Genomic DNA, 24,663 nt, shown 5'->3' with positions numbered 1-24,663 from the left:
ATGAACATGAGCCGGATCTCAACCGACCTACAGGAGTAGGCAGATCCATGGAGGCCCGTGAAGTTTCTGGATCCATGACGACAAGATTAGATCTAGGTGGATCCTCAACATGCACAACAATATATATTCCGTAGTTAGTCATCTTGTATTCTATTAGGACTCTCCGTGTAAACCCTTGATCCGAGCGCCTTTATAAGCCGGATCCTGGGAGCCCTAGAGGCACAAACACAACTCATTGTAACAACGCGAAGGCGCCTAGATAATTCCAGACAAGCAGTAGTAGGCCCTGTCCTTGAGCAGGTGTTCCGAAGTTGGGTAAATCGCGTACCACCGTCTCGAGTGCTCTCCGTCCTAGGGCCCCTACTTCTTCCCGCCTCCGTGAGGATCCCTCCTCCGGGGTACCGTCGAGGAGGCAACGACACCGGGTGTGTCACATGCACCACTTTTCCCAATCCTTTCTCCAATTCATTTTCCACATGGGACTAGCTGTAGATCGACGATAGTACGACGCGGGGAGGAGACCCAGGCCCAACCGAGCAAGGCGGCGCGATAGAGAGGGGAAGCCAGGGCTCGCGTGTTCCTGGCGGCCTCGTGCGTGTGAGGAGCGGCCGCCAACGAGCTTAATTCGAGCAAGGCATCGCGACAGAGAGGGAGCGGCCATGGGCTGGTGTATTCCTGGCCTGACGTTGCCGCAGATGTATGGCGGGAGGGGTGTTGTGATTGCTACTAGGCTGGTCTGTTGTACGGGAGGCAAGGCGGAGTTGGTGTTGCGCTGCTTGCGGTGAGTCGATGTTGTGGCGTGTTCGGGATTGGTGGAGGTAAGTTGCATTGGAGCATCTCCCGGTCGATGCAGACAGCAGGAGGGCGTGACACCTGAGGTGAGAGAGAGAGAGGAGGAGGGACATCAATGACCGTAACAATTTTGAATTTTATTTTCTTCTCTGAAAAATAGGTATAAGGTTCGATTTAGACCGAGATTCATTAGTTCGTGGTACAAACAAACGACAGAGATTTGAAGTTTGGGGTTCATTTTGTCAAACCTCTACGAATTCAATACATTTTTTCCTAGTAATATTTGTGAGACTATACATAAAAGTGGACACAAAAGAAATAGGAGCCGCTTCGCCGCTTTTTCGTTTGCGTGTGTGACCGCACTGCAGTCAAGCAAGCAATGCCGTGCTGGGAGAATCTCTATCCATCCGGACCGATACCTTGCGCGCCCGGTATGCCGTTCCGGCTCGGACTCTCCAATCCCTTCCTTCACGCATCATTTCTCTTCGCCCGCATTTTATTCCACAGTTACTGCGTAGTCCCTGATACCCTGACATACACACAGCCAGTGCGGGTTCCACGATCCGATCCCCCGCATTCTCACGCGCGGCAAGCGAATTTAACTCTCGCCTCTCCCGCCGCCGCGCGGCACATGGACCTCCCCGTGGTGGATCTCGCGCCCTACCTGCAGATCGCCGCCGGCGACGCGGCGACGGCAGACGCCGCCGAGGAGGCGGTGCGGGCCCTCTGCGCCACGGTGAGCGCCAGCCTCCGGGACACGGGGGCGCTGCTGGTCAAGGACCCGCGCTGCTCCGCCGCCGACAACGACCGCTTCCTTGACGTCGTCGAGCGCTACTTCGCCCGATCCGCCGAGTCCAAGCGCCTCCAGGAGCGCCCTCACCTACACTACCAGGTAAAAAAATGGACGCTTTTCATGTAGCAGTAGCCTCCTCAGGCCTCACCGTGCTGCTTCCCCGGCAAATTTTGGACTTTCGGTACCCGGATTAGCGATTAGGCGGGATCGGAGTGTAGGGTCCGACCTGCTATAGGACCAGTAGTACTCGTTGCCGGTTCAGTTTCTCTAGTACGATCCTCTGCTGCAGTGCATTAGAAAATCGCCCATGATAATTCAGACACTTAAAAGATCGGTACATCCAAAAGCTAGGCTGAACGTGTGCTGCCTTACTCCGACGCTGTTTGTGATAATCGATTTTTCATTCGACCTTTCCTGCAAAATAATGAATTTTGATTCTGTTTTAAATGATACAAGGTCGGCGTGACGCCAGAAGGTGTGGAGGTACCTCGCAGCCTTGTCGACGGGGAGATGCAGGAGAGGATCAAGAGCATGCCGGACGAGTTCCAGCCAGCCACCCCCAAGGGACCGGACCCGAAATGGCGGTACATGTGGAGGGTGGGCCCTCGCCCGTCGAATACCCGCTTCAAGGTCCTCATTTCACATGATCCCTTTCAGTGCCGTGTGAAGTCTGAATCTGAATGGATTTCACGGATCACGCCTGACCATTTTTCCGTGTCGTATGCTGAATTGTGTGACTAAATGTTGTGTAGGAACTGAACTCAGAACCTGTTATCCCCGATGACTTGCCGGAGTGGAAAGACACGATGGATTCCTGGGGTGCAAAGATGATTTCTGCAGTTGAGGTACATACAAGGCGCCACAATTCTTGTAAATTGATCTTTCCTGCAGTTTATATATGACAACTCTATATTATACTACAATATTCAGAAGTTTGATATTATCATACTTTTCTCTAGGTTGTTGCTGAGATGGCTGCGATTGGATTTGGCTTGTCAAAGGATGCATTTAGCTCTTTGATGAAGGAGGTACCGTACTGTTTTAATGCATATTCATTATAATCCCTTACTGGGTTCAAAGGCCTGGTGCGAGATCTTTTCGTTTCTCAGTCATGCAGTTTAGCATTTTCAGTACTAGAAGTATATTCATGTTTCCTAAAAAATGATGTGTTGTTCATGTTGAAGTTCTTTAATCATCTTATTGACAATGCTGAATTATTTTTGTGTTTGAATAGGGGCCACACCTCCTAGCACCAACTGGAAGTGATCTGGAGCGCCACGGTATTGAAGGCACTGTTTTTGCTGGGTTCCATTATGATCTTAATTTCTTGACCATACATGGCCGAAGTAGATTTCCAGGCCTGAACATTTGGTTAAGAAATGGTAAAAAGATGGACGTGAAGGTCCCTGTTGGCTGTCTTCTCATTCAGTCAGGGAAACAGGTTAGCTTTGCCATTTTCACTGGATACATTTTCAATTGATCTACAGTCATGGGTTGACGAAGGGATATATACTTATGCATAGTGGTTTTCCTGAAATGGTTCATGTTGTCATCATAGAAATCAAACTCCAGTTTCATATCTGAATTTTTTTTGTATCAAGTGTAAGGGTCTAAAATACTCGCTCACATGAAAGTATGCATCTTTGATCTCACTATTTTTGATGTTTCTTTCTGTACAGTTGGAGTGGCTTACTGGTGGTGAGTGTTTAGCTGGAATGCATGAGGTAGTGGTGACCAAGAGAACACTAGAGGCTATAGCATTAGCTAAAGAGCAAAATCGAAGCCTGTGGAGGGTCTCATCAACAGTAAGTACTCTCAGTGCGCATAATATGTTTGCTCACCTTGTGATAATTTCCAGAATCCTACTTGCAAGCGAGGTATTAACTGACCTTTCTATCTATGTCTAAACAGCTATTCTCGCACATTGCTTCTGATGCGACGCTTAAACCATTGGGCCACTTTGCTGAAGCAGCCAATGCTCCTAATTATCCGCCAACGTATGCAGGGGAGTATGTCGAGCAAGAGCTCTCGGCGATTAATCTGAAAGGGAAGGTTGCATTATAGGTGCGTAGGCTGCCAATTGATCCAATGAATCATATATGGTCAGAACGCGAAATGCGATAGTGCTAGCTGATACTTGTATCTTCATTCCCCGTTGCTTGCAGACTGAGGTTGCCTCGGATGATTCCCTAGGCAACCCTTCTATGTCCATGCTAAGTGTGATGTTCTGGTGTACTAAACTGATGTTACTTGTGAAAAATAAATACAATATTGTTAACTTCGAAACCAAGGGTGAGAGATACTGATGGCATCCTTGCTGTCTACGAGCATCATGCTTACAATCCATCGTGTACATGGTAATATGTGGTGTTTAAAAAAATGAAACATACCACTATTTTACGGGTCAAAACTATGCTTCACTCTGCGAAATAAGCTGTCACACTGCAAAGTGTTCCTTCTCATCACAAACCGACTAATCGAGATGTAAAATTATGTACAGTACATCAACCAAGTTGCTGTAGCGCAGCAGTAAGATGGGATGCATCGTGCAGCTAAGCTTTCATCAGACCCAGTTGTTGGGCAGCGAGAAATTGTGAAATCTGAAGGAGGCGTCCCCCGCGGTGTCCCTGCCCTGAACCAGCCCCTGCTCGCCGTCCGCCTGCTCCTGCTGGTCTTGGTCATCGACCCAGGCGAACGAGTTCTGCCGCAGCACCTCGGCGAACGACGGCGACGGCTGCGGCGTCGGGCACGGCGGCTCGCCCTGCGCGCGGGCCGGCGCGGGGGCGCTGGCGTCCCACATGAGGACGTGGAGCAGGATGGGGCGCAGGGCATGGCGGTGCAGGGACAGCTTCTGGCTGAGCGAGACGGTGTCGAAGCAGCGGATGGCGCCGGAGGTGGACACCATCCACGGCAGCACCTTGCGGCACGACACCCTGGAGATGACCAGCAGCTTGGACGCGCGCTTCGCCTCCCGGTAGAGGTCGCGGATGCCCGACCGCGTCGACGGCGCCGGCATGCCGTCGTCGTTTTCGATGACGGACGAGATGTAGAGGAATCCCTGCATTTCCCAGCAGTGGTTCAGACGTGTTCAGCTCAGCCAGCAAGCGCATGTGTATGATCGAGGGCGCCAGGCGGTATGTGTATGTACGTACCTCTTCGGTGCGGCTGATGGCGAAGCCGAGCTTGGTGTCGCTTTCGTCGAGGGTGATCTCCACCGGCATTTCTCCGGCGGCCGCGGTGAACCAGATGCGCACCGCCTTCACGACGCCGATGTCCACGCCGTGGTAGTCCTCGAACCCGTACAGGCTCGCGTTGGCGAGGTTCGGGAGGTCGGCCAGCGAACCCGAGTTGACCGTCGCCGACGCCATGTCGCCGGAGATCTGCACCGCGCCACCATGCAACATCTTACACGTTCAGAAAGAAGAAAAAAAAGGAAGCGACACGCCACCTAGAACATCCACGCACACACAAGCTCGATCGTAAATTAAGGACCTTGGTGAGGAGGGCTTCGGTCTGGACGTTGAGGAAGGCGATGGGCACCCCGGAGGCCTGCGAGGCGAGGAACCAGGCGTTGGCGCGGGCCAGCGTGTCGTCGACGGAGTTGTAGCGGGAGTTGGCGCGGTCGAGCGCCGTGGGGAGGACGAGGATGGAGAGGAAGCTGCTGGACTTGGGCACCGGCAGCATCTCCCGCATCTTCTTCTCCCACGGGTAGGCCACGTACCCGTCCTGCAGCTGCGCCTTGCTCAGCGCGCACACCACCCTCGAGCTCCTCGACCCTGCGCCATTGTCGTGTGAGCGATCAAAAGAGTAAGGACTGCCATGCCGTAATAAGTTTGCTGCTGTTTGTACTTTGTTTAGTCCCACATCGAAACACATGATGTAATTCGACTGAAATATAAGTTAAGTCTCAGTCGACTGAGACTTACACACCCTTAGATTCCTAGAGGTGAAGCAAGAACCAAGCGTCCGCGAGATTTGTAGAGATGATAGACATTAGATTTGCAGAGGAATCTTTCTCAGGTTCAGATCAAGCGTTGTGCTTCCGTTCTTTATCTAGGAGATGGCATTAGATTCCCAGAGGGATCTGAAGCAAGGATCCAGCGTCCGCGAAGTTTGTAGAGATGATAGACATTAGATTTGCAGAGGAATCTTTCCCAGGTTCAGATCAAGCTTTGTGCTGCACGATCTAGAATTATGTGAGGGTCTGCACGATCTGGAGTTGTGTGAGAGTTTCTTTACTCCTAGTGCCAACAAGCTGGCTGCGACATGACACTACAGGAAAATCAGGCGCTGCCGTGCAGCCAAACTTTGCCGTGAGCTGCTGCACGGCAAAGATTTCTTTGCCGTGCGTAGAAGGAAGAGCGCACGGCAAAGAAAATATGCACGGCAAAGTATTAGCGCAGCGCACGGCAAAGAAACATATCACGGCAAAACAAGATTTGGCGCACGGCAAAGAAGTTTCTCACGGCAAAGAATTGGAGCAGCGCACGGCAAAGATTTCGGGACGGCAAAGTCCCTGCAAGCCGCACGGCAAAGAAACAGCGCACGGCAAAGGCCTGGGCACTGCCGTGCGGCCAGACTTTGCCGTGCAGACAGACAAGTTGCACGGCAAAGGGTCCTTTGCCGTGCGCTCCTCCCTTTGCCGTGCGCCAATATACATTTTTTTTGTTTTTCTAACTATTTTATTTCATCTACTACTTATATTTATTTTGTTAATTAGTTTTTCTTTTTGATGACTATTTATTACACTATGTGAAATACAAAATTAGTCTCCATGCTCATCCCCCACATATATCGTGGTTCCGGTGCTCCGGCGGCCGTCCCCCTCCTTCCCCCCCAAAACAGCGGGTCTACCCCCTAGATTTCTCCGCGCGACGTTCCACCAATATACCTTTTCATAGGTTTAGGTTTGTTTAGTCCATGGACATATGGAAAACCATGTGTGGTACCCTTTGGCACAGTCTAGCCCCCGATATACCCGCGGCGGGACACTTCACGCCGTACACGTCCGAGAATCGTTAAGTGTTATCGCCCGAAGGTGAGGAATGTCAGACCGGGGATCCATGCCATGCACCATTTGGTGAATTACACCTAGCATCACACTTTGAAACATAGAATAGGTCCACATGCAAGGTTTGGTGGGGTTCCGGTGCTCCGGCGGTCGTCCTCCCCCTCCTCCCCCCAAAACAACGGAACGTGTGCCCCGGCGGGTCTACCCCCTAGATTTCTCCGCGCGAGGGTGCACCAATGTAACTTTTCATTCTTTTAGGTTTGTTTAGTACATATACACATGGAGAACCAAAGATTGGGACCCTTTGGCACATATACCAGCGAGCTAGAGCCATTACCACACGATCGACGGTGTGCTCGGTCTACTCGGTTAGGGTTAGGTGTAGGGTTAGGGCTAGGGTTTAGGGGCTAGGGCTAGGGTTTAGGTTAAAGGGTAAGTATTTATGGTTAGGTTTAGGTTTAGGGTTTAGGGTTAGGGTTAGGGTTTATGATGCATGGTTCTGCAGCTCCGCGTCGTGGTTTAGGGATTTAGAGGGGTTTAGGGCTCGAAGCCTCCCGCGCTTAGGGTTTAGGGTTTAGGGGAGCTACTTTTGCACCATTAGACCTTGCACCACACTTTGAAACATATCATAGGTCCACATGCAAGGTTTGGTGGGGTTCCGGTTCTCCGGCGGTCGTTATCCCCCTCCTCCCCCAAAACAGCGGAACGCGTGCCCCGCGGGTCTACCCCCCTAGATTTCTCCGCGCGAGGGTGCACCAATGTAACTTTTCATAGGTTTAGGTTTGTTTAGTCCATGGACATATGGAAAACCATGTGTGGCACCCTTTGGCACAGTCTAGCCCCCGATATACCCGCGGCGGGACACTTCGACGTACACGTCCGGGAATCGCTAAGTGTTATCGCCCGAAGGTGAGGAATGTCGGACCGGGGATCCATGCCATGCACCATTTTGTGAATCACACCTTGCATCACACTTTGACACATAGAATAGGTCCACATGCAAGGTTTGGTGGGGTTCCGGTGCTCGGCGGTCGTTCTCCCCTCCTCCCCCCAAAACAACGGAACGCGTGCCCCGCGGGTCTACCCCCTAGATTTCTCCGCGCGACGTTCCACCAATATACCTTTTCATAGGTTTAGGTTTGTTTAGTCCATGGACATATGGAAAACCATGTGTGGTACCCTTTGGCACAGTCTAGCCCCCGATATACCCGCGGCGGGACACTTCACGCCGTACACGTCCGAGAATCGTTAAGTGTTATCGCCCGAAGGTGAGGAATGTCGGACCGGGGATCCATGCCATGCACCATTTGGTGAATTACACCTAGCATCACACTTTGAAACATAGAATAGGTCCACATGCAAGGTTTGGTGGGGTTCCGGTGCTCCGGCGGTCGTTATCCCCCTCCTCCCCCAAAACAGTGGAACGCGTGCCCCGGCGGGTCTACCCCCTAGATTTCTCCGCGCGAGGGTGCACCAATGTAACTTTTCATTCTTTTAGGTTTGTTTAGTACATATACACATGGAGAACCAAAGATTGGGACCCTTTGGCACATATACCCGCAGCCTAGAGCCATTATCACACGATCGACGGTGTGCTCGGTCTCATCGGTTAGGGTTAGGTGTAGGGTTAGGGCTAGGGTTTAGGGGCTAGGGCTAGGGTTTAGGTTAAAGGGTAAGTATTTATGGTTAGGTTTAGGTTTAGGTTTTAGGGTTAGGGTTAGGGTTTATGATGCATGGTTCTCGCAGCTCCGGCGTCGTGGTTTAGGGATTTAGAGGGGTTTAGGGCTCGAAGCCTCCCAGCTTAGGGTTTAGGGTTTAGGGGAGCTACTTTTGCACCATTAGACCTTGCACCACACTTTGACACATATCATAGGTCCACATGCAAGGTTTGGTGGGGTTCCGGTGCTCCGGCGGTCGTTATCCCCCTCCTCCCCCAAAACAGCGAACGTGTGCCCCGGCGGGTCTCCCCCCTAGATTTCTCCGTGCGAGGGTGCACCAATGTAACTTTTCATAGGTTTAGGTTTGTTTAGTCCATGGACATATGGAAAACCATGTGTGGCACCCTTTGGCACAGTCTAGCCCCCGATATACCCGCGGCGGGACACTTCAGCGTACACGTCCAGGAATCGTTTAAGTGTTATCGCCCGAAGGTGAGGAATGTCAGACCGGGGATCCATGCCATGCACCATTTTGTGAATCACACCTTAATTGCATCACACTTTGACACATAGAATAGGTCCACATGCAAGGTTTGGTGGGGTTCCGGTGCTCCGGCGGTCGTTATCCCCCTCCTCCCCCCAAAACAGCGGAACGCGTGCTCCGGCGGGTCTACCCCCTAGATTTCTCCGCGCGAGGGTGCACCAATGTAACTTTTCATTATTTTATGTTTGTTTAGTACATATACACATGGAGAACCAAAGATTGGGACCCTTTGGCACATATACCCGCAGCCTAGAGCCATTATCACACGATCGACGGTGTGCCCGGTCTATCGGTTAGGGTTAGGTGTAGGGTTAGGGCTAGGGTTTAGGGGCTAGGGCTAGGGTTTAGGTTAAAGGGTAAGTATTTATGGTTAGGTTTAGGTTTAGGTTTTAGGGTTAGGGTTAGGGTTTATGATGCATGGTTCTCGCAGCTCCAGCGTCGTGGTTTAGGGATTTAGAGGGGTTTAGGGCTCGAAGCCTCCCCGGCTTAGGGTTTAGGGTTTAGGGGAGCTACTTTTGCACCATTAGACCTTGCACCACACTTTGACACATATCATAGGTCCACATGCAAGGTTTGGTGGGGTTCCGGTGCTCCGGCGGTCGTTCTCCCCTCCTCCCCCAAAACAACGGAACGCGTGCTCCGGCGGGTCTACCCCTAGATTTCTCCGCGCGAGGGTGCACCAATGTAACTTTTCATTATTTTATGTTTGTTTAGTACATATACACATGGAGAACCAAAGATTGGGACCCTTTGGCACATATACCCGCAGCCTAGAGCCATTATCACACGATCGACGGTGTGCTCGGTCTCATCGGTTAGGGTTAGGTGTAGGGTTAGGGCTAGGGTTTAGGGGCTAGGGCTAGGGTTTAGGTTAAAGGGTTAGTATTTATGGTTAGGTTTAGGTTTAGGGTTTAGGGTTAGGGTTAGGGTTTATGATGCATGGTTCTGCAGCTCTCGGCGTCGTGGTTTAGGGATTTAGAGGGGTTTAGGGCTCGAAGCCTCCCCGGCTTAGGGTTTAGGGTTTAGGGGAGCTACTTTTGCACCATTAGACCTAGCACCACACTTTGACACATATCATAGGTCCACATGCAAGGTTTGGTGGGGTTCCGGTGCTCCGGCGGTCGTTATCCCCCTCCTCCCCCAAAACAATGGAACGTGTGCCCCGGCGGGTCTACCCCCTAGATTTCTCCGCGCGAGGGTGCACCAATGTGACTTTTCATAGGTTTAGGTTTGTTTAGTCCATGGACATATGGAAAACCATGTGTGGCACCCTTTGGCACAGTCTAGCCCCCGATATACCCGCGGCGGGACACTTCAGCGTACACGTCCGAGAATCGTTAAGTGTTATCGCCCGAAGGTGAGGAATGTCAGACCGGGGATCCATGCCATGCACCATTTTGTGAATCACACCTTAATTGCATCACACTTTGACACATAGAATAGGTCCACATGCAAGGTTTGGTGGGGTTCCGGTGCTCCGGCGGTCGTTCTCCCCTCCTCCCCCAAAACAGCGGAACGCGTGCCCCGGCGGGTCTACCCCCTAGATTTCTCCGCGCGAGGGTGCACCAATGTAACTTTTCATTATTTTATGTTTGTTTAGTACATATACACATGGAGAACCAAAGATTGGGACCCTTTGGCACATATACCCGCAGCCTAGAGCCATTATCACACGATCGACGGTGTGCTCGGTCTATCGGTTAGGGTTAGGTGTAGGGTTAGGGCTAGGGTTTAGGGGCTAGGGCTAGGGTTTAGGTTAAAGGGTAAGTATTTATGGTTAGGTTTAGGTTTAGGTTTTAGGGTTAGGGTTAGGGTTTATGATGCATGGTTCTGCAGCTCCGCGTCGTGGTTTAGGGATTTAGAGGGGTTTAGGGCTCGAAGCCTCCCTGGCTTAGGGTTTAGGGTTTAGGGGAGCTACTTTTGCACCATTAGACCTTGCACCACACTTTGAAACATATCATAGGTCCACATGCAAGGTTTGGTGGGGTTCCGGTGCTCCGGCGGTCGTTATCCCCCTCCTCCCCCAAAACAACGGAACGCGTGTCCCGGCGGGTCTACCCCCTAGATTTCTCCGCGCGAGGGTGCACCAATGTAACTTTTCATAGGTTTAGGTTTGTTTAGTCCATGGACATATGGAAAACCATGTGTGGCACCCTTTGGCACAGTCTAGCCCCGATATACCCGCGGCGGGACACTTCAGCCGTACACGTCCGGGAATCCGTTAAGTGTTATCGCCCGAAGGTGAGGAATGTCAGACCGGGGATCCATGCCATGCACCATTTTGTGAATCACACCTTAATTGCATCACACTTTGACACATAGAATAGGTCCACATGCAAGGTTTGGTGGGGTTCCGGTGCTCCGGCGGTCGTTATCCCCCTCCTCCCCCAAAACAGCGGAACGCGTGCCCCGCGGGTCTACCCCCTAGATTTCTCCGCGCGAGGGTGCACCAATGTAACTTTTCATTCTTTTAGGTTTGTTTAGTACATATACACATGGAGAACCAAAGATTTAGGTTAAAGGGTAAGTATTTATGGTTAGGTATAGGTTTAGGGTTTAGGGTTAGAGTTAGGGTTTATGATGCATGGTTAAGTATTAATGTGTTAGGATTTATGGTTAAGTATTAATGTGTTAGGATTTAGGGTTAGGGTTTAGGGTTAGGGTTATGATTTAGGGTTATATGATTTAGGGTTATATGATTTAGGGTTAGGGTTATGATTAATGTGGCTAGATCAATGGGTTAGGATTTAGGGTTAGGGTTAGGGTTATGGTTAATCACACATTTCTTGAAAAACATGAAACATATAGTATTAAATAATACACATTTTGAAAAACAAGTTTAATATAATTTACAAATAAAACTTAATGTTATTGATAATTTACAATTAAAATTCTTAGTGTTATAGAAGTGGTAAAAATAAAAAAATGCTTTGCCGTGCGCAGGCGCACGGCAAAGAACCCCGCCGCACGGCAAAGGCACCGCTGCGCACGGCAAAGAGTGCCCGCACGGCAAAGGCCCTTTGCCGCACGGCAAAGAACGGCGCACGGCAAAGTGTGGGGATAAGGCGCGGTCGGGGACGTCCTGAGCCACACGCATCCGCATCCTCCACGCATCCTACAGGCCGACCTCCCCACACGCCGCCGCCGCCACCTCCCCACACGCCGACCTCCCCACACGCCGCCGCCGCCACCTCGACCACGCCGCCGCCGCCGCCTCCTCGCCGCTCCTCCCGTGCGCCGCGCCGCCACCTCGACCACGCCGCCGCCGCCACCTGCCGCTCCTCCCCGTGCGCCGCGCCGCCGTTGGCCCCCACGACGCCGTCGCCGCCACCGCCTCGCTCCTCCCGGCCGCCGCTGCCCGGCCCACGACCACGCCGCCGCAGCCCCTTCCCCCGGTCACGGGTCCCAGGTCAGGCCCCCTCCCCCTCCTCCTTCCCATTCGCACATCGTGGCGACCGCCGACAGCAGCACCACCACGACGGGGCCGCGGCACCCGGCGTGTTAGCGCGTTGCACCCGGCGACGGCGGCCTCCGGGCCGAGGTAGTTGGCGCTGAGGTCGAGGGACGCGAGGCGCGGGATGCGGCAGAGCGACGCGGGGAACGGGCCGGCGAGGTTGGTGTTAGCGAGGGAGAGCGCGGTGACGGCGCCGGCGGTGTCGCGAGTGACGCCCGTCCGAGCGCAGGGCGTGGCGGCGGTCGGGTTCCAGTCGGTGAGCGTGCCGTCAGGCACGGTGAGCGCGCGCTTGGCGTCGAGTAGGTGGAGGCCGTCCTGGGTCAGGGCTTGCGACGGCGTGGCCAGCAGGCCGGCATTGGCCGCGACGGCGAGCAGCAGGAGGGGGAGGAAGGCGCCCATGGCGGCGGCGGGAGGGTTCTTTGTCTGCGCGCGCGCGAGGCGTGTCAGGTCAGGGTCAGGGAGGTAGAAGATAAGGAACGGATAAATTATCCATGTAGAGATGACGGCCTAGCTAGCTTTACTGGCATCCCGGTATGCACATACGGCGAGCAAGTGACTGAAAGTTCTGCCACGGATCAAAAATGGTTCAAAGTCTTGTAAAATATAAGCAGTTGGTGCATAGCAGAGCGTCGACAAATGCTCCGAGCCCTCGCTGTCCTCTTCTTAGATGTAACATTGCATTACCTCATTCACAAAGCAACAAAAGTAACATTGGCTTTCTACTCGCTCCATATACTCTATATACGCGCATACATGGTAATTATTAATAGCCCCTAATTGGTTTTTTTTTTGTTATGCGAGGCGATGCTTCGAGGTGGACACGAGGGGCGGCGTCGCGGGGGTGTTTGACGGGGCGTTTCGGATCTTCTTCGACGATTCTCTCGCAGGGTCGTTGGTCTTCTTGCCGGCCGTCGGTCACGCTTCGAGGGTGAGAATCCGTTCGCCTCTCTTGTACCTAGGTTTTTTCTTTATGTCTAGATCACCAAGTCCGTCGCGATACCTAGGCGTCTCTTCCCGACCGTAAGGGTTACGCGGATAAATATGCATTAGTGGTCTCGCATATTATGAACCGTAACTCTTACGGCATTTATCGGGACAGCCGGCGGATGCGTAGTTGGGTACGTTCTCCGTGCTCTACCCCGATCCGAGACAGGATTTCGGTAGCGCCTCCCCGTTGTTCTCCGGATGCACACCCCTCTCGGCTTTTTGCCGAGACGTGTATCGGGAGAGCAGCGGGGAGGTGCCGCCGAAATTCTGTCTCGGATCGGGGTAGAGCACGGAGAACGTACTCAATCTACGGATCCGGCGGCTGCTAGGAGCCCACCTAGTAGAGTTTCAGGTTGATGCACGCGTAACATAAATAAATATATGATGCATTTATTTCCTATTTGATATATAAATGCTATGTTCGTCTCGTTTTGTTGCCGATTAGAGGATGGATAATCGTGGCTGGATGTACGATGGCAGAATCGGCCGGTGGAACTATACCGATGAATGGGGAGAAAAGACCGAGCAGTTTGTGGATAGGGCGTTTGCCATCCCTAGCGGACCTATAAGTGTTTGGTGCCCTTGTAGTAAGTGCGCTAACCGAAAGGCACAGGACAAGGAAACTATGAGTATGCACCCGATCAAGTTTGGGTTCACACCGTCCTACAGGATTTGGACTTACCATGGAGAAAAGGCAAAGAAACGTGCTAGGAAGGAGGTGCGGCAGATTCAACCTAGGGGGAATATGACACCGGTTTTGATAGGTGCTTAGAAAACTTGGCTAATGGTAATGTGCCCGAAAGCTCTCATGTAGAGGTGGAGACACCTCGGGATGCGGAGACAAGTGAGGACCCGGAGGAAAACACAAAGGAGTACTATGAGGCTCTGTTTGCTTCGCAGAAACCCCTACATGAAAATACAGAGGTTACCCAACTAGATGCCATCGCTCGCCTTATGGCCTTGAAGTGCCATAGGAACTTGTGCAGAGATGGGTTCGATGAACTTCGGTCATCGTAGGCAGCCTTCGCCGGAAGGGCACCTCTTGCCGCAAAACTTCTACTATTCGACCAAATTGCTCGGTGACCTTAAGATGTCATCTCAGCAGATACACGCTTGTCCAAAGGGATGCATGCTATTCGGAGAGGAGCACGCCGACACAAATTATTGCATCAAATGCAATTCCTCTAGGTACTTTGAGGTAGACCGCAATGGTGATGGTCGAAGAGGCGGACCACGGTTGCCAAGAATATCCTCCGCTATCTTCCAGCTTCTACCGAGGATCCAGCGGCTCTTCATGACCGAGGATACCGCCCAGCAGATGAGGTGGGCCGTGGAAGGAAACAGATACACCGACAAGATGATACATCCGTCGGATGGTACCGCATGGAAGAACTTTGTGAAGAAATTTCCACCGAAAGCAGTGTGACCCGAGGAGCGTAGCGCTTGCGATATCTACCGATGGGTTCAATCCATATGGTATGTCGGCTGCAGATATACGGTTGTTGGCCGGTGTTTGTTATTCCCATGAACCTCCCCCCGGCGTCCGCATGAGATCGGAGAACATGTTTGTGTCGATGATAATCCCAGGGCCCAAATACCCGGGCAAGAACATGAATGTGTACCGGAACCGCCGGTGGATGACTTGGTTCGTGGCTGGGAAGGTCGCGGGATCCGAACATATGACGCATCAAAGAAGGAGTACTTCGATATGTATGTGTGGTACCACACGTCCCCGCATGACCTGCCAGCACGTGCTTTGTTCTCGCGGGTGGTGTACACATGGGAAGTGGCCTTGCCCACAGTGCGTGACAGTGCCGTGACTTTCTTCTCGGCTAAACAAGGGAGGCAAGTATTCATGCTTTGATGAAGCTCGACAGTTCCTTGAGCGGAGGCATGCATACGGGAGTGATGTAAAGAGTTTCAAGAAAGGTCGTGTTGTCCGTGGCCCGAAGCCAATTCCGAAGACCGGAACGGAAATCAAGGCCGAGTTAGATGCTCTTCAGCCTAGCCCTGATGGGAATGGTTTCTTAGGATATGGGGAGACACACCAATGGACTCACAAGCCGTGCTTATGGAAGCTCCCTTACTTTGAGTTTCTCGAGCTCCCGCATAACATTGATGTAATGCACACCGAGAAGAATATCGTTGAAGCCATTTGGAGCACGATTGTGGACACCGAGAAGACGAAGGATAACATAAAGGCTCGAATTGATCAAGAAAGGTGGTGTGATAGGCCGGAGTTGAACATGCAGCCACCTAATGGTGCCAAAAAACTTGGACTAAGCCACACGCTCCGTTCCGCCTCACAAAGGCCCAAAAAGGGAGGTCTTCCAATGGATGAAGGACTCCTTGTTTTTCCCCGATGGGTTCGCAGCCAACCGGATGAGGGGCCCGAACATTGAAACGCTCGCGAGTACAAGGACTCGAAGAGTCATGACTACCACATATGGCTTGAGCGGATAATGCCGGTGATGATTCGAGGCTATGTCCCCGAGAAGACTTGGCGAGTGCTAGCGAGGTTGAGTTTTTTCTTCCGCCGGATTTGTGCTAGGGAGTTAGACACTAAAGTGATTGAGAAGCTGGATGAAGAGGCACCCGTGTTGCTTTGCGATCCGGAGAAGATCTTTCCTCCGGGGTTTTTTAATCCGATGCAACACATGATCCCGCACCTCGCGGAGGAGTGCTTAAAGGGGGCCCGAATTGGGGCCGTTGGCGCTTGGTCCCGAGAGAGAAACACAAAAGCTTCGTCAAATGACCGGCAATAAATGCAAGATCGAAGCATCCATAGCCGAGGCAGTCCCGAACGTGGAGGTGGCAAACTTCACCACTAAGCACTATGATCCCAACATTCCCACAAAGCACAACCCGGTCCTCCGTTACAATGCCGCCAACAATGAAGAAGTACCCAAGCTTAGCATCTTCGTGGGGCTTGGTGGCAAGTCAAGTGGCTCGAAGCCGTACAGAACGGACCTACCCGAGCGGACCTTGATCCACTCGTATGTCTTAAACACCATGGTCGAAGTGAAGCCGTACATCGAGTAAGTGCGAACCATTTAATTATTCGCAAACATTCACTCGTATGTTCGTGGCTAACTCTTCCTCTTTTCATCGGTATAGGAAATTCAAGGCTATACATTGGAAGAATACCCACAGGGAGCCTACCCCGGAAGAATCCAAGCAAATTTTCGATAAGGGAGGCGGTTTCGGTTTCGATAGCTGGTTTTGTAATTTGGTACTATTCTATCCAAATTAGCTAGCACTTCCTACATTTATCGGTCATTTCTCGTTCTAAACTTCTTGTGCTAAACTTGTAGGCAAGAACCGACAAAGAGATGAAGTCGAGCTAAGAAAAATTGCTAGGGGCTTTGACCATTCCGTAGAAGCGTTCAACTCCTATGACGTGAACGGGTATCGCTTCCGGACCCATCAATACACAACAAGCCGGCCCAACGCGAAGACAATAAATAGTGGGGTGGTATGTCAAGGTGATGATGGGCTCCATTACTATGGAAGAGTCGAGGGTATATACGAGCTGAATTACGGGTTTCACAAAGGGCTAAATCCCGTCGTCTTCAAATGCCATTGGTTTGACCCACGTCGGGTGAGACGGGATCCTGAAATTGGGTTGGTCGAAGTTGAAAGGAACTCCGTTTATAAGGGAGAGGATGTGTACATCTTGGCAACCCGGGCCTTTCAAGTATTCTATCTCCCGTACGCGTGCGAAACCCGACAAAACGTCTACATGGATGGGATGTTGTGATGACGGTGCCTTCACGCAATAGGCCGCCCCCGCCAAACAAGGACGATTACCGCCGCGTAGACCCTCGGCAAGGAGTGTCGAGTTTTATCGGGAAGAAGGGCTCCCCGGCCATTTCACAATCGGCTTGCCGACTATCGATGACATGGTCGTAGACGATGAACAAGAAGACGCGGGCATGGATGGAGACAATGCGGAAGATGAAGCCGAGGATGTCCGTGCCCCGGAAGACCCGAGTTTGCTCGAGGCGTTCAAAGCAGGGATTGACCTCGATGCGGATGGACCACCTCCGGGTTTCATTGATGATTATTGGTTCGCCGAGCCCGATGACGATGAGGAGACACGCGGTCCAATCACGGATGGCGACACAGAGCTACCGATCTATGTAGTAGTAATTGTGAGGCTAGCCTATTTGTAATAACTCCGTGTAATAGAGATTGTCTAGCTAGGTTATTTGTAAGAACTCCGTGCTATGTTTGAGAGAACTCTATGGTAGCTATTTGTTGCTTCCACTAATTAATTAATGTTCATCCTTTTGCATTATTTGTTGCTTTCATTAATGTTCATCTACTTATATTTCTGTTGCTTTCACTAATATTTATCTCTTTACAATATTGCGTACTAATAAACCACTCTCTTCATTTGTGTTTGCAGGTGATTGAAGCATGCCGCCAAAAAAAGGGGTGGCGGTCTTAAAAAGAAGCTCAAGGACTTGGTAGGTGTAGGGACTTCGAGGCGGGGCCCCCACCTAGCCCCCTCCTAGCCCCCTCCCGTCGCTCCCACGGGGCGGCCGCGTAGGAAGAATGCGACGCGGGTACTCACTCCTAGTCCTAGCCCCCTCCCGCAGCCGATGATGATGACGAGGAGGAGGACCGGGAGCACCACGGGGGTGGGGAGGACCAGGAGGAGGAGGTGGGTGGGGAGGACCGGGAGGAGGAGGGGGTGGGGAGGACCGGGAGGAGGAGGGGGACGAGGACGACCTCTCGGAGGATGAGGGGTTGGGGAACTTAGTGTTCGATCCCGATCCAAGCCTAGAGTGGTGTGAGCCGGAGGATTACCGAGTACGTTCCAGCTTTGGAGAGGCTGAGGCCACGTGATAGGAAGCCATATCGGCGTGGGATAACACAGCTCCCCTCGCCGAAGAGCCGGCGCTACGGGCACGTTGTTCTTGTGCCCTATGGAAGGAGGTACATGTTATTTTTTGGCATTTCGTTATCGCAATTTTGTCATTATCAAAATTATTATCACATACATATTGATGTTGTCGTTTCATGGTGCAGCTCGTTCCGGTTTGAAGACCCGACGCAGAGACCGCCACGTGGGTACTCGAACATCCTTGGGGGCCTACTTAGATTTTATTTCCCCGGGATAGTCAATCTCCCTACCGGTGGCTGCGACGTAGCTTGGAGGTGGGCGCACTACAGCCTCGCGGAAGATCCTCTTGGCCGCGGCACCGCGGCGGATTTGGTTGTTGCCAAATTCCGGGTACGTGACTTTTGACTTCTTACCATTCATACACTCTCCTTGGTTCACAATAATTGCACTAATGCCCCTTGTTTTACCTATGTTGCAGAAATTCTTCAAGAGGGCCGAGGGCAAGGAGAATGCGTGCGATGATGTCCTACACCAGCTTGCAAGGAAGAGGGTGACCGGCATGCACTACGAGGCACGTGTTCAATGCGTCCGCGACCGGCACGCCGACCGCTTCGTCCACATGAGTAAGGAGGACGCTCGCGACACGCTCATGCAGCCGTGGCGATACTTGCGGTGTATTTGCATTTATGTGTTATTGATTTCTTTATCGCCATGTAGTTTATTTTACCATAATGGGTTTATCTTGTGCATGTAGAACCCTCCTCGCACGTCGGCAACGACGATAGGTGCTTTCGTGCGATGGTCATGTGGTGGACATGCCCCCGGTACCTCAAGAAGCACGAGGAGGGCAAGAAGAAGCGGGCGAGAGATGCGAGGTGGATCGCATATCCAAGGCAGCATCCCCATCTCTCTTCACCTGCGGAAGGAGGTGAGCAAATTAATGGTTCCTTCATTCTTTGAATTCATGTTATATATTTGTTAACTCTCCAAGGGTGTGTCACTTCACTCAATTACATGTTCTCTTTTGCAGGAAGTCAGGACAGGAGCGAAGCCTAACGTCTTTGCCGTGCTAAAGAAGATGAAGCAAAGGAAGACGCCCGATCCCGAGACGGGGTCCGTGTGGGTTAACCCGCAATCCGAGACCCGAGTGCACGTCGTATGTCTCCAAGTTCAAGCGAAGTACGGCGAGGAGGCCAATCCGGAGGCCGAGGACTTTGACCCCGAGGTCGCGGTGCTTGCGGGAGAAGGCTTGAAGCATGGCCGCCTATGGTTTGGTGACGGGTGCGTCGACCCGGCGAGGGTTCCCTCTCTCCGCCGGATCCGTCGTGGTCGTAAGAGCGGCCAGCCCGAGGTAGAGCCCCGGCCACGGGCTTCGGATCTAGGCTGTCGAGCGGTTACGGGTATGTTCTTCCTCGGGTCTCTACATTTCCTTTACATGCTTTCCATTGAAATGTTAATGACATCGCGGCAACACAACGTAGGAGGAGATGGCAGCGAAGGAGCAGGCGGCCCAGGAGCACGCACGGAACATGGAGCGGCGGATTCGGAGTACCGGCAGCAGCAGCAGACACGGATGATGCGGCGAGATGCAACGACGAGCGGCGAGATGATGCAGCGAGCAGCGAGCACGGATGAGCTGGCCGATGAGCCGGACGGCTCTGTCTACTCCACCGGGGAGTCTTCCTCCTCCACCTTACTCCATGTGGATGCCGCCACCGCCCACTCGGACCCCGGGGACACCTATCACCGTCAACAACATGAACATCATCCGGAGCATGAACCGCGGTGAGTCCTCTTGTGCCCAACCCGCTACTTGTTCAAGTGTTCAATATGCAAATGCAAATGTTCATTCCATCAACATGCTTATAGATTATATGTCACAAGGCAATGACGATGAGGCCGGCGGAAGCGGAGGAGGACAAGGTTGATGGCATGGTCTTCGTGCGCTTTGTCGGATTGTATGCTTGTAATGGATTGTAATATTGAACATTGCACTATGGACTCTATGTAACTTGTGTGGATGGACTATGGACTCTATGTAACGGATTGTATGCATGAACTATGTGTGCTCGACGTATTTGTGGTGTTGTTGATGTGTTTGGTGATCATATATTGATATATATGCTATATTTGTGAAATGCAATATTTGAACTGCAGGGAATAAGCAAAAAACAGCAAAAAAATGAAAAAATCAGGCCCCTTTGCCGTGTGTGTGCACACGGCAAAGGACATTTGGTCACTTTGCCGTGTGCACACGCACGGCAAAGGAGCCACGTGGCGCAAGCCTGTGCTCCTGGGAGCTCCCGGAGGCGTGCTCGCAGGGGGCTTTGCCGTGCAGGAAGGGGCGCGGGCGCACGGCAAAGATCAATGCACGGCACGGAGAAGCGCACGGCAAAGAATTATGGGCACGGCAAAGTATTGGGCGCACGGCAAAGAGGGGTCGCACGGCAACGACTCGAGCGCACGGCAACGAGCGCGCGCACGGCAAACGCTCGAGCGCACGGCAACGAGCGCGCGCACGGCAACGAGCCTTTGCCGTGCGGTTTGGTCAGGCGCACGGCAATGTTGTCTTTGCCGTCGGGGACAATGCCGTGCAGACGTTGCCGTGCGTCGACGCACGGCAAAGCCTTTGCCGTGCAAAATAGGCTCTTTGCCGTGCGATCGGTCGCACGGCAACGCCTGTTTCTCCCGTAGTGTGATCGACTTTACTAGGCAAGTCAACTGTCAACTGGAGAATCTAAAAGCTGTGTCAGCATTCAATAATCAGCAAGTGTGAATAATCTTAATGTAGATTCCATTCAACGTGCACCGCCGTGTCCGTTGCCTGGAAGCACGGGTACGCGACTTGAGCTAGACCAATGAATTGATGGTTGGTAGATCTGTCTAAGCATGGGTATACCGTATACCTGACGCGGCATACGCTTGATGTTCCGTAGTGAGGAAATTTGGGGGGAAAATGGCAGGGAAAAGGGAGTCCAAATACATGTGCAATACTATCGGTAAGCATTCTCTTGTTGTTTCTCCCCAGAAACCTAACATTTGTACCTGAAGCAGAAATACTCGGTGGAACATATATAGCTACTCATGAACCTTATAATTTACCGGCCTTAAAATCCGTATTTTCAGACCTCTAAAAGTTCGAAACAATTTTTTTTTGCATGTAGAAGATGGACGCATGTATACGTGCGTGCCATTTTTCATAACCAATGTCAAAAATATGTACCTTAGGCAAAAATGTCAAGTTCCGAATGAAGTCTAAAGAAAACTTCCACTCACGACATGTCTGTAACTTAAGTATCGGTACATTATGTAACTTAATGTCAGGCTAAGTAATATCGGGTCCAAGAGTATCCATGACCAGAAAATTTCCATTATGAACACACGTGAAGTTCATCTTAGAGAAATAATCAGTGATCGGCGGAGGTACTCTACACCGATATGGTTAGAAAAAAAAAGAATTAAAACTAGCTAGCTTACCCCATCTTTCCTATACTGTTACTATAAAGTAGTGCAGGTATAGGCTATAGCGTATACATCATCTGTAGAGTGGACACCGATGGGTACGTGTCTCCATACTCTGTACTATACTAACGCTAACCCTGTAGTTTGAGCAGGTCAAATTAACAGTCAAGAAACCTCCCAATAAAACCAGCGTGTAGCTAAATCCAACAAGAACAACAACACTATCACAAGCTCTTGCAACCCTCTTTAGCCCTATGCCAAAGGATATTCTGAACATATCCTAATTACCATTAAACACAACAATCATATCATGGAAGTGATCGTTTCTGACTCGTAGCCAGAACTTATCCAGGCATATGCGTTGGCACAGTGACATGCAACCAAAACCCAGTTCTTAGAACGATCGAGCCGGCCAAAGGGATTCAATCGCGATCGGTCGAGAACACGATAAAGAAGGTGTCATATGTCAAGCCACCTACTTGTGCAAGAAAGTCGCATGCAGATGGAACAGGGGGGACGCATGCTCGTAGAATACAGGCGAGGCGACCTACGCTTTTTCTAAAGTCCAACTCGGCATGTAGCGAAAACAACGTCTCGGACTTTTACTTTTCTTCCCTAGCCAAATCGCAAAAAATCGAAGCAATTTGCATCGAAAATAAGCGTCTGTATTTGGAGTAGAATTTGCTTGAAAATATCTGCGAATCGGTGGAGGAAATGGTGGGATGGGTGCCGTGTGGCTGGTGATTACCTCGGAAGGCGACGCACTCGCTCTCCATGCGGTCGACGAGCCCGACGGCGTAGTTGGGGTCGCGGATGGACCGGAGCACGTAGTGGCGGCTGCTGCGGCCGGGCATGGCCATCCCGACGATGCCGCCGCCGCCGCCGCCGGCCGCGGCCACCTGCGGCACGATGCAGGCCTGCATCCTGGTGGTGGTGGTCTCCACGGACGACTCGGAGGAGGTGGGGCTCACCAGCTCCCCGCTGCTGTCCATCTCCAGCTGCCGCGCCGGCTTATGGGCGGGGCGGCGCGCGCGCACCTCGACGGAGGTGTCGCCGCGCTTGAAGGCGGCGTGGAGCAGCTTCTGCAGCGCGGCGCGGCCGCCCTTGAAGGGCGCGGCGTGCGAGGTGTGGCCGCCGCGGCCGCCGACGCCGATGAGGAGCTCCTCGACGACGTCGCCGGTCTGCACCGTCTCGCTGCAGCCCGGCCCCCACTCCTCCGCCCGCGACCCGCCCGCCACGCACTCGATCGCCACCACCCCCTGCTTCCTCCCGCTATCCATGGGCATACTACCTCTCCTTCCTAGCCCCTCTCTCTCTCTCTCGCAGCAGCGGCCAGAATCTTCAGCCGTGGGGCTGTGCTATATACGGAGAGATCTAGCTAGCCCTGTTGACTTGCTCGATCGGATGCTGGCTAGCTACTGCCCCGTCGCCATCGCCGCAGCCCACGCGACTCCACACGGCGCGGCGGGACCGGCCGCGACCGACCGTGGAGAATGGAGAAAACGCGAGCGGGTTTCGAGCACGCGAATTGATGGTGGCGCGCGCGCGGCTGGGGTGGATGGGAATCCAGAAGGGAGGGATGGATAAAAGGCTGCCGTGCTGGTGGCGACACCGGCCGCGGCCGCGCGTCGGACCGGACGATCGCCCAGGTAGATGCATCGGAGCCGTCCGTTTTTTTAAACGTGGTTAGTATTTTTTACGTTATCGTCTTTCACCGCTCACCGGTCAGTCCAGTGATGGCGCGGGGAAGGTTAGGCGTGCGTGGACTTGGAAAATTTTGCAGCTCGCGCGGGATACCGCTGATCCAGTACCGTTGGGAGATCCTGGCCGTCCGTGATATCGATTCCGGCGGCGGTGTGCAAACGGCACGGTCCGTGCACGTGCACCTTTTCCTCTCTTCTTTCACGAGTAAAAAGACGATGCATCTAGAACAATCTCTAGTCAGTCGTCACGCTTAGCCGTTTGGGCCATCTACTATTTTAGATTTTGAATATATCTCAAAATTCAATATATACAACCTATCTAAATTTGAGCTTATGTTGGTGGTAGCTCGGGAAAAGAAGTGAGAGCAAAGTTTAGTCTCGTATAAAAAGTTGGATGAAATCTAGTTCACTTTATAAGCTAAGTTGGTAGTAGAGTTTTTGTAAATATCAGTGTGGATAATAGTCTAGACTATTGGGTGATCCCTTAACGTTACCCAATCTTCACAAAACCTCATCCCCAATCCACTAGGTAGGGGTAGAGTATTGGTACACTAAGATTTGGAAAAAAATGCGGATAAGCGGGGATTCAACTCGCTCAATACTACCAAACATGTTTTTAGAAATAATTGGGGCATTGAAATTTGGTGGGGATTATCCCCACAATCTCCACAAAAACTTTAGTACCAAACAAGGCATTAGTAAGTGAGTGAGAAAAAGGAATGGTACACCCACGCTTCTCCTTCTCCTCGGTCGCTTGCTCGTCTCAACTCGACTCAACTCACTGGTGGAACAACTCTTGCCTAGGTTTTCCCTGAGACTATATAAACTCTTGCATTTGTTGCCTAGGGTTTTCCAGAGCATATATAAATTCTTGCTGGCTACCGCCAAAATACATTTAATACACGAGTTAGGTTTTTTTTTTTCACATCTCCCTGCTTGCATCGTTACCGTAGTCTAATCCATTCCACCCACCGACGTACGGGAGAGCAGGTCTCCGAAACCACTCGCCTCTGTAATCTTGTAAGGGAGAGGGCGAATTAGGATTTTCGGACACGCTATGCGCGACTGCTCAAGCTCTTCATCACCGTCCGCCTACGAGACAAGTTGGGCGATGCCGCGTACCTTCGTCTATGTCACCATCTGCTTCGACCGGTTTTCTCCAACGTTGTCATCAACAACATCATCTCTACATCGACAATTGCTTCATCTACACACGATCTGTACGAATGACTTATTTCAATCTGTTTAGCGATGTATGTTATATCATATGCATTATTGATGTTCATGTTGATTAATACATCTAGCATGTTCGAGTTTGACTGTTAATAAATGATGCATTCATATTTAATATTCTGAAATTTATCGTGAAAATTATGCCTAATTATCCAACAGTATCTCTAAACCACC

General features: G+C 51.8%; 2 protein-coding genes across 2 annotated transcripts; one reads left to right on the top strand and one right to left on the bottom strand.

Moving 5' to 3' along the window:
- The first annotated feature begins 1,285 nt into the window (after positions 1-1,285).
- LOC124693002 lies at positions 1,286-3,871 on the top strand. The gene is made up of 7 exons (XM_047226442.1): positions 1,286-1,684; positions 2,042-2,215; positions 2,338-2,430; positions 2,545-2,613; positions 2,820-3,026; positions 3,265-3,390; positions 3,497-3,871. Exons 1-7 carry the CDS (start codon positions 1,424-1,426, stop codon positions 3,647-3,649), a joined length of 1,083 nt encoding a protein of 360 aa, XP_047082398.1. The 5' UTR covers positions 1,286-1,423; the 3' UTR covers positions 3,650-3,871.
- LOC124693001 lies at positions 3,830-23,079 on the bottom strand. The gene is made up of 4 exons (XM_047226439.1): positions 22,302-23,079; positions 5,078-5,361; positions 4,738-4,965; positions 3,830-4,643 (listed from the first exon to the last, which is right to left on the bottom strand). The coding sequence occupies exons 1-4, from the start codon at positions 22,837-22,839 to the stop codon at positions 4,149-4,151; spliced, it is 1,545 nt and encodes a 514-aa protein (XP_047082395.1). The 5' UTR covers positions 22,840-23,079; the 3' UTR covers positions 3,830-4,148.
- Between the last annotated feature and the right edge of the window lie 1,584 nt (positions 23,080-24,663).

This window comes from Lolium rigidum, chromosome 2, assembly GCF_022539505.1.
Source record: "Lolium rigidum isolate FL_2022 chromosome 2, APGP_CSIRO_Lrig_0.1, whole genome shotgun sequence".
NCBI classification, from domain to species: Eukaryota; Viridiplantae; Streptophyta; class Magnoliopsida; order Poales; family Poaceae; genus Lolium; species Lolium rigidum.
Note: the sequence above shows the minus strand (reverse complement) of the source record. Positions and strands in the feature narration are given on the sequence as shown.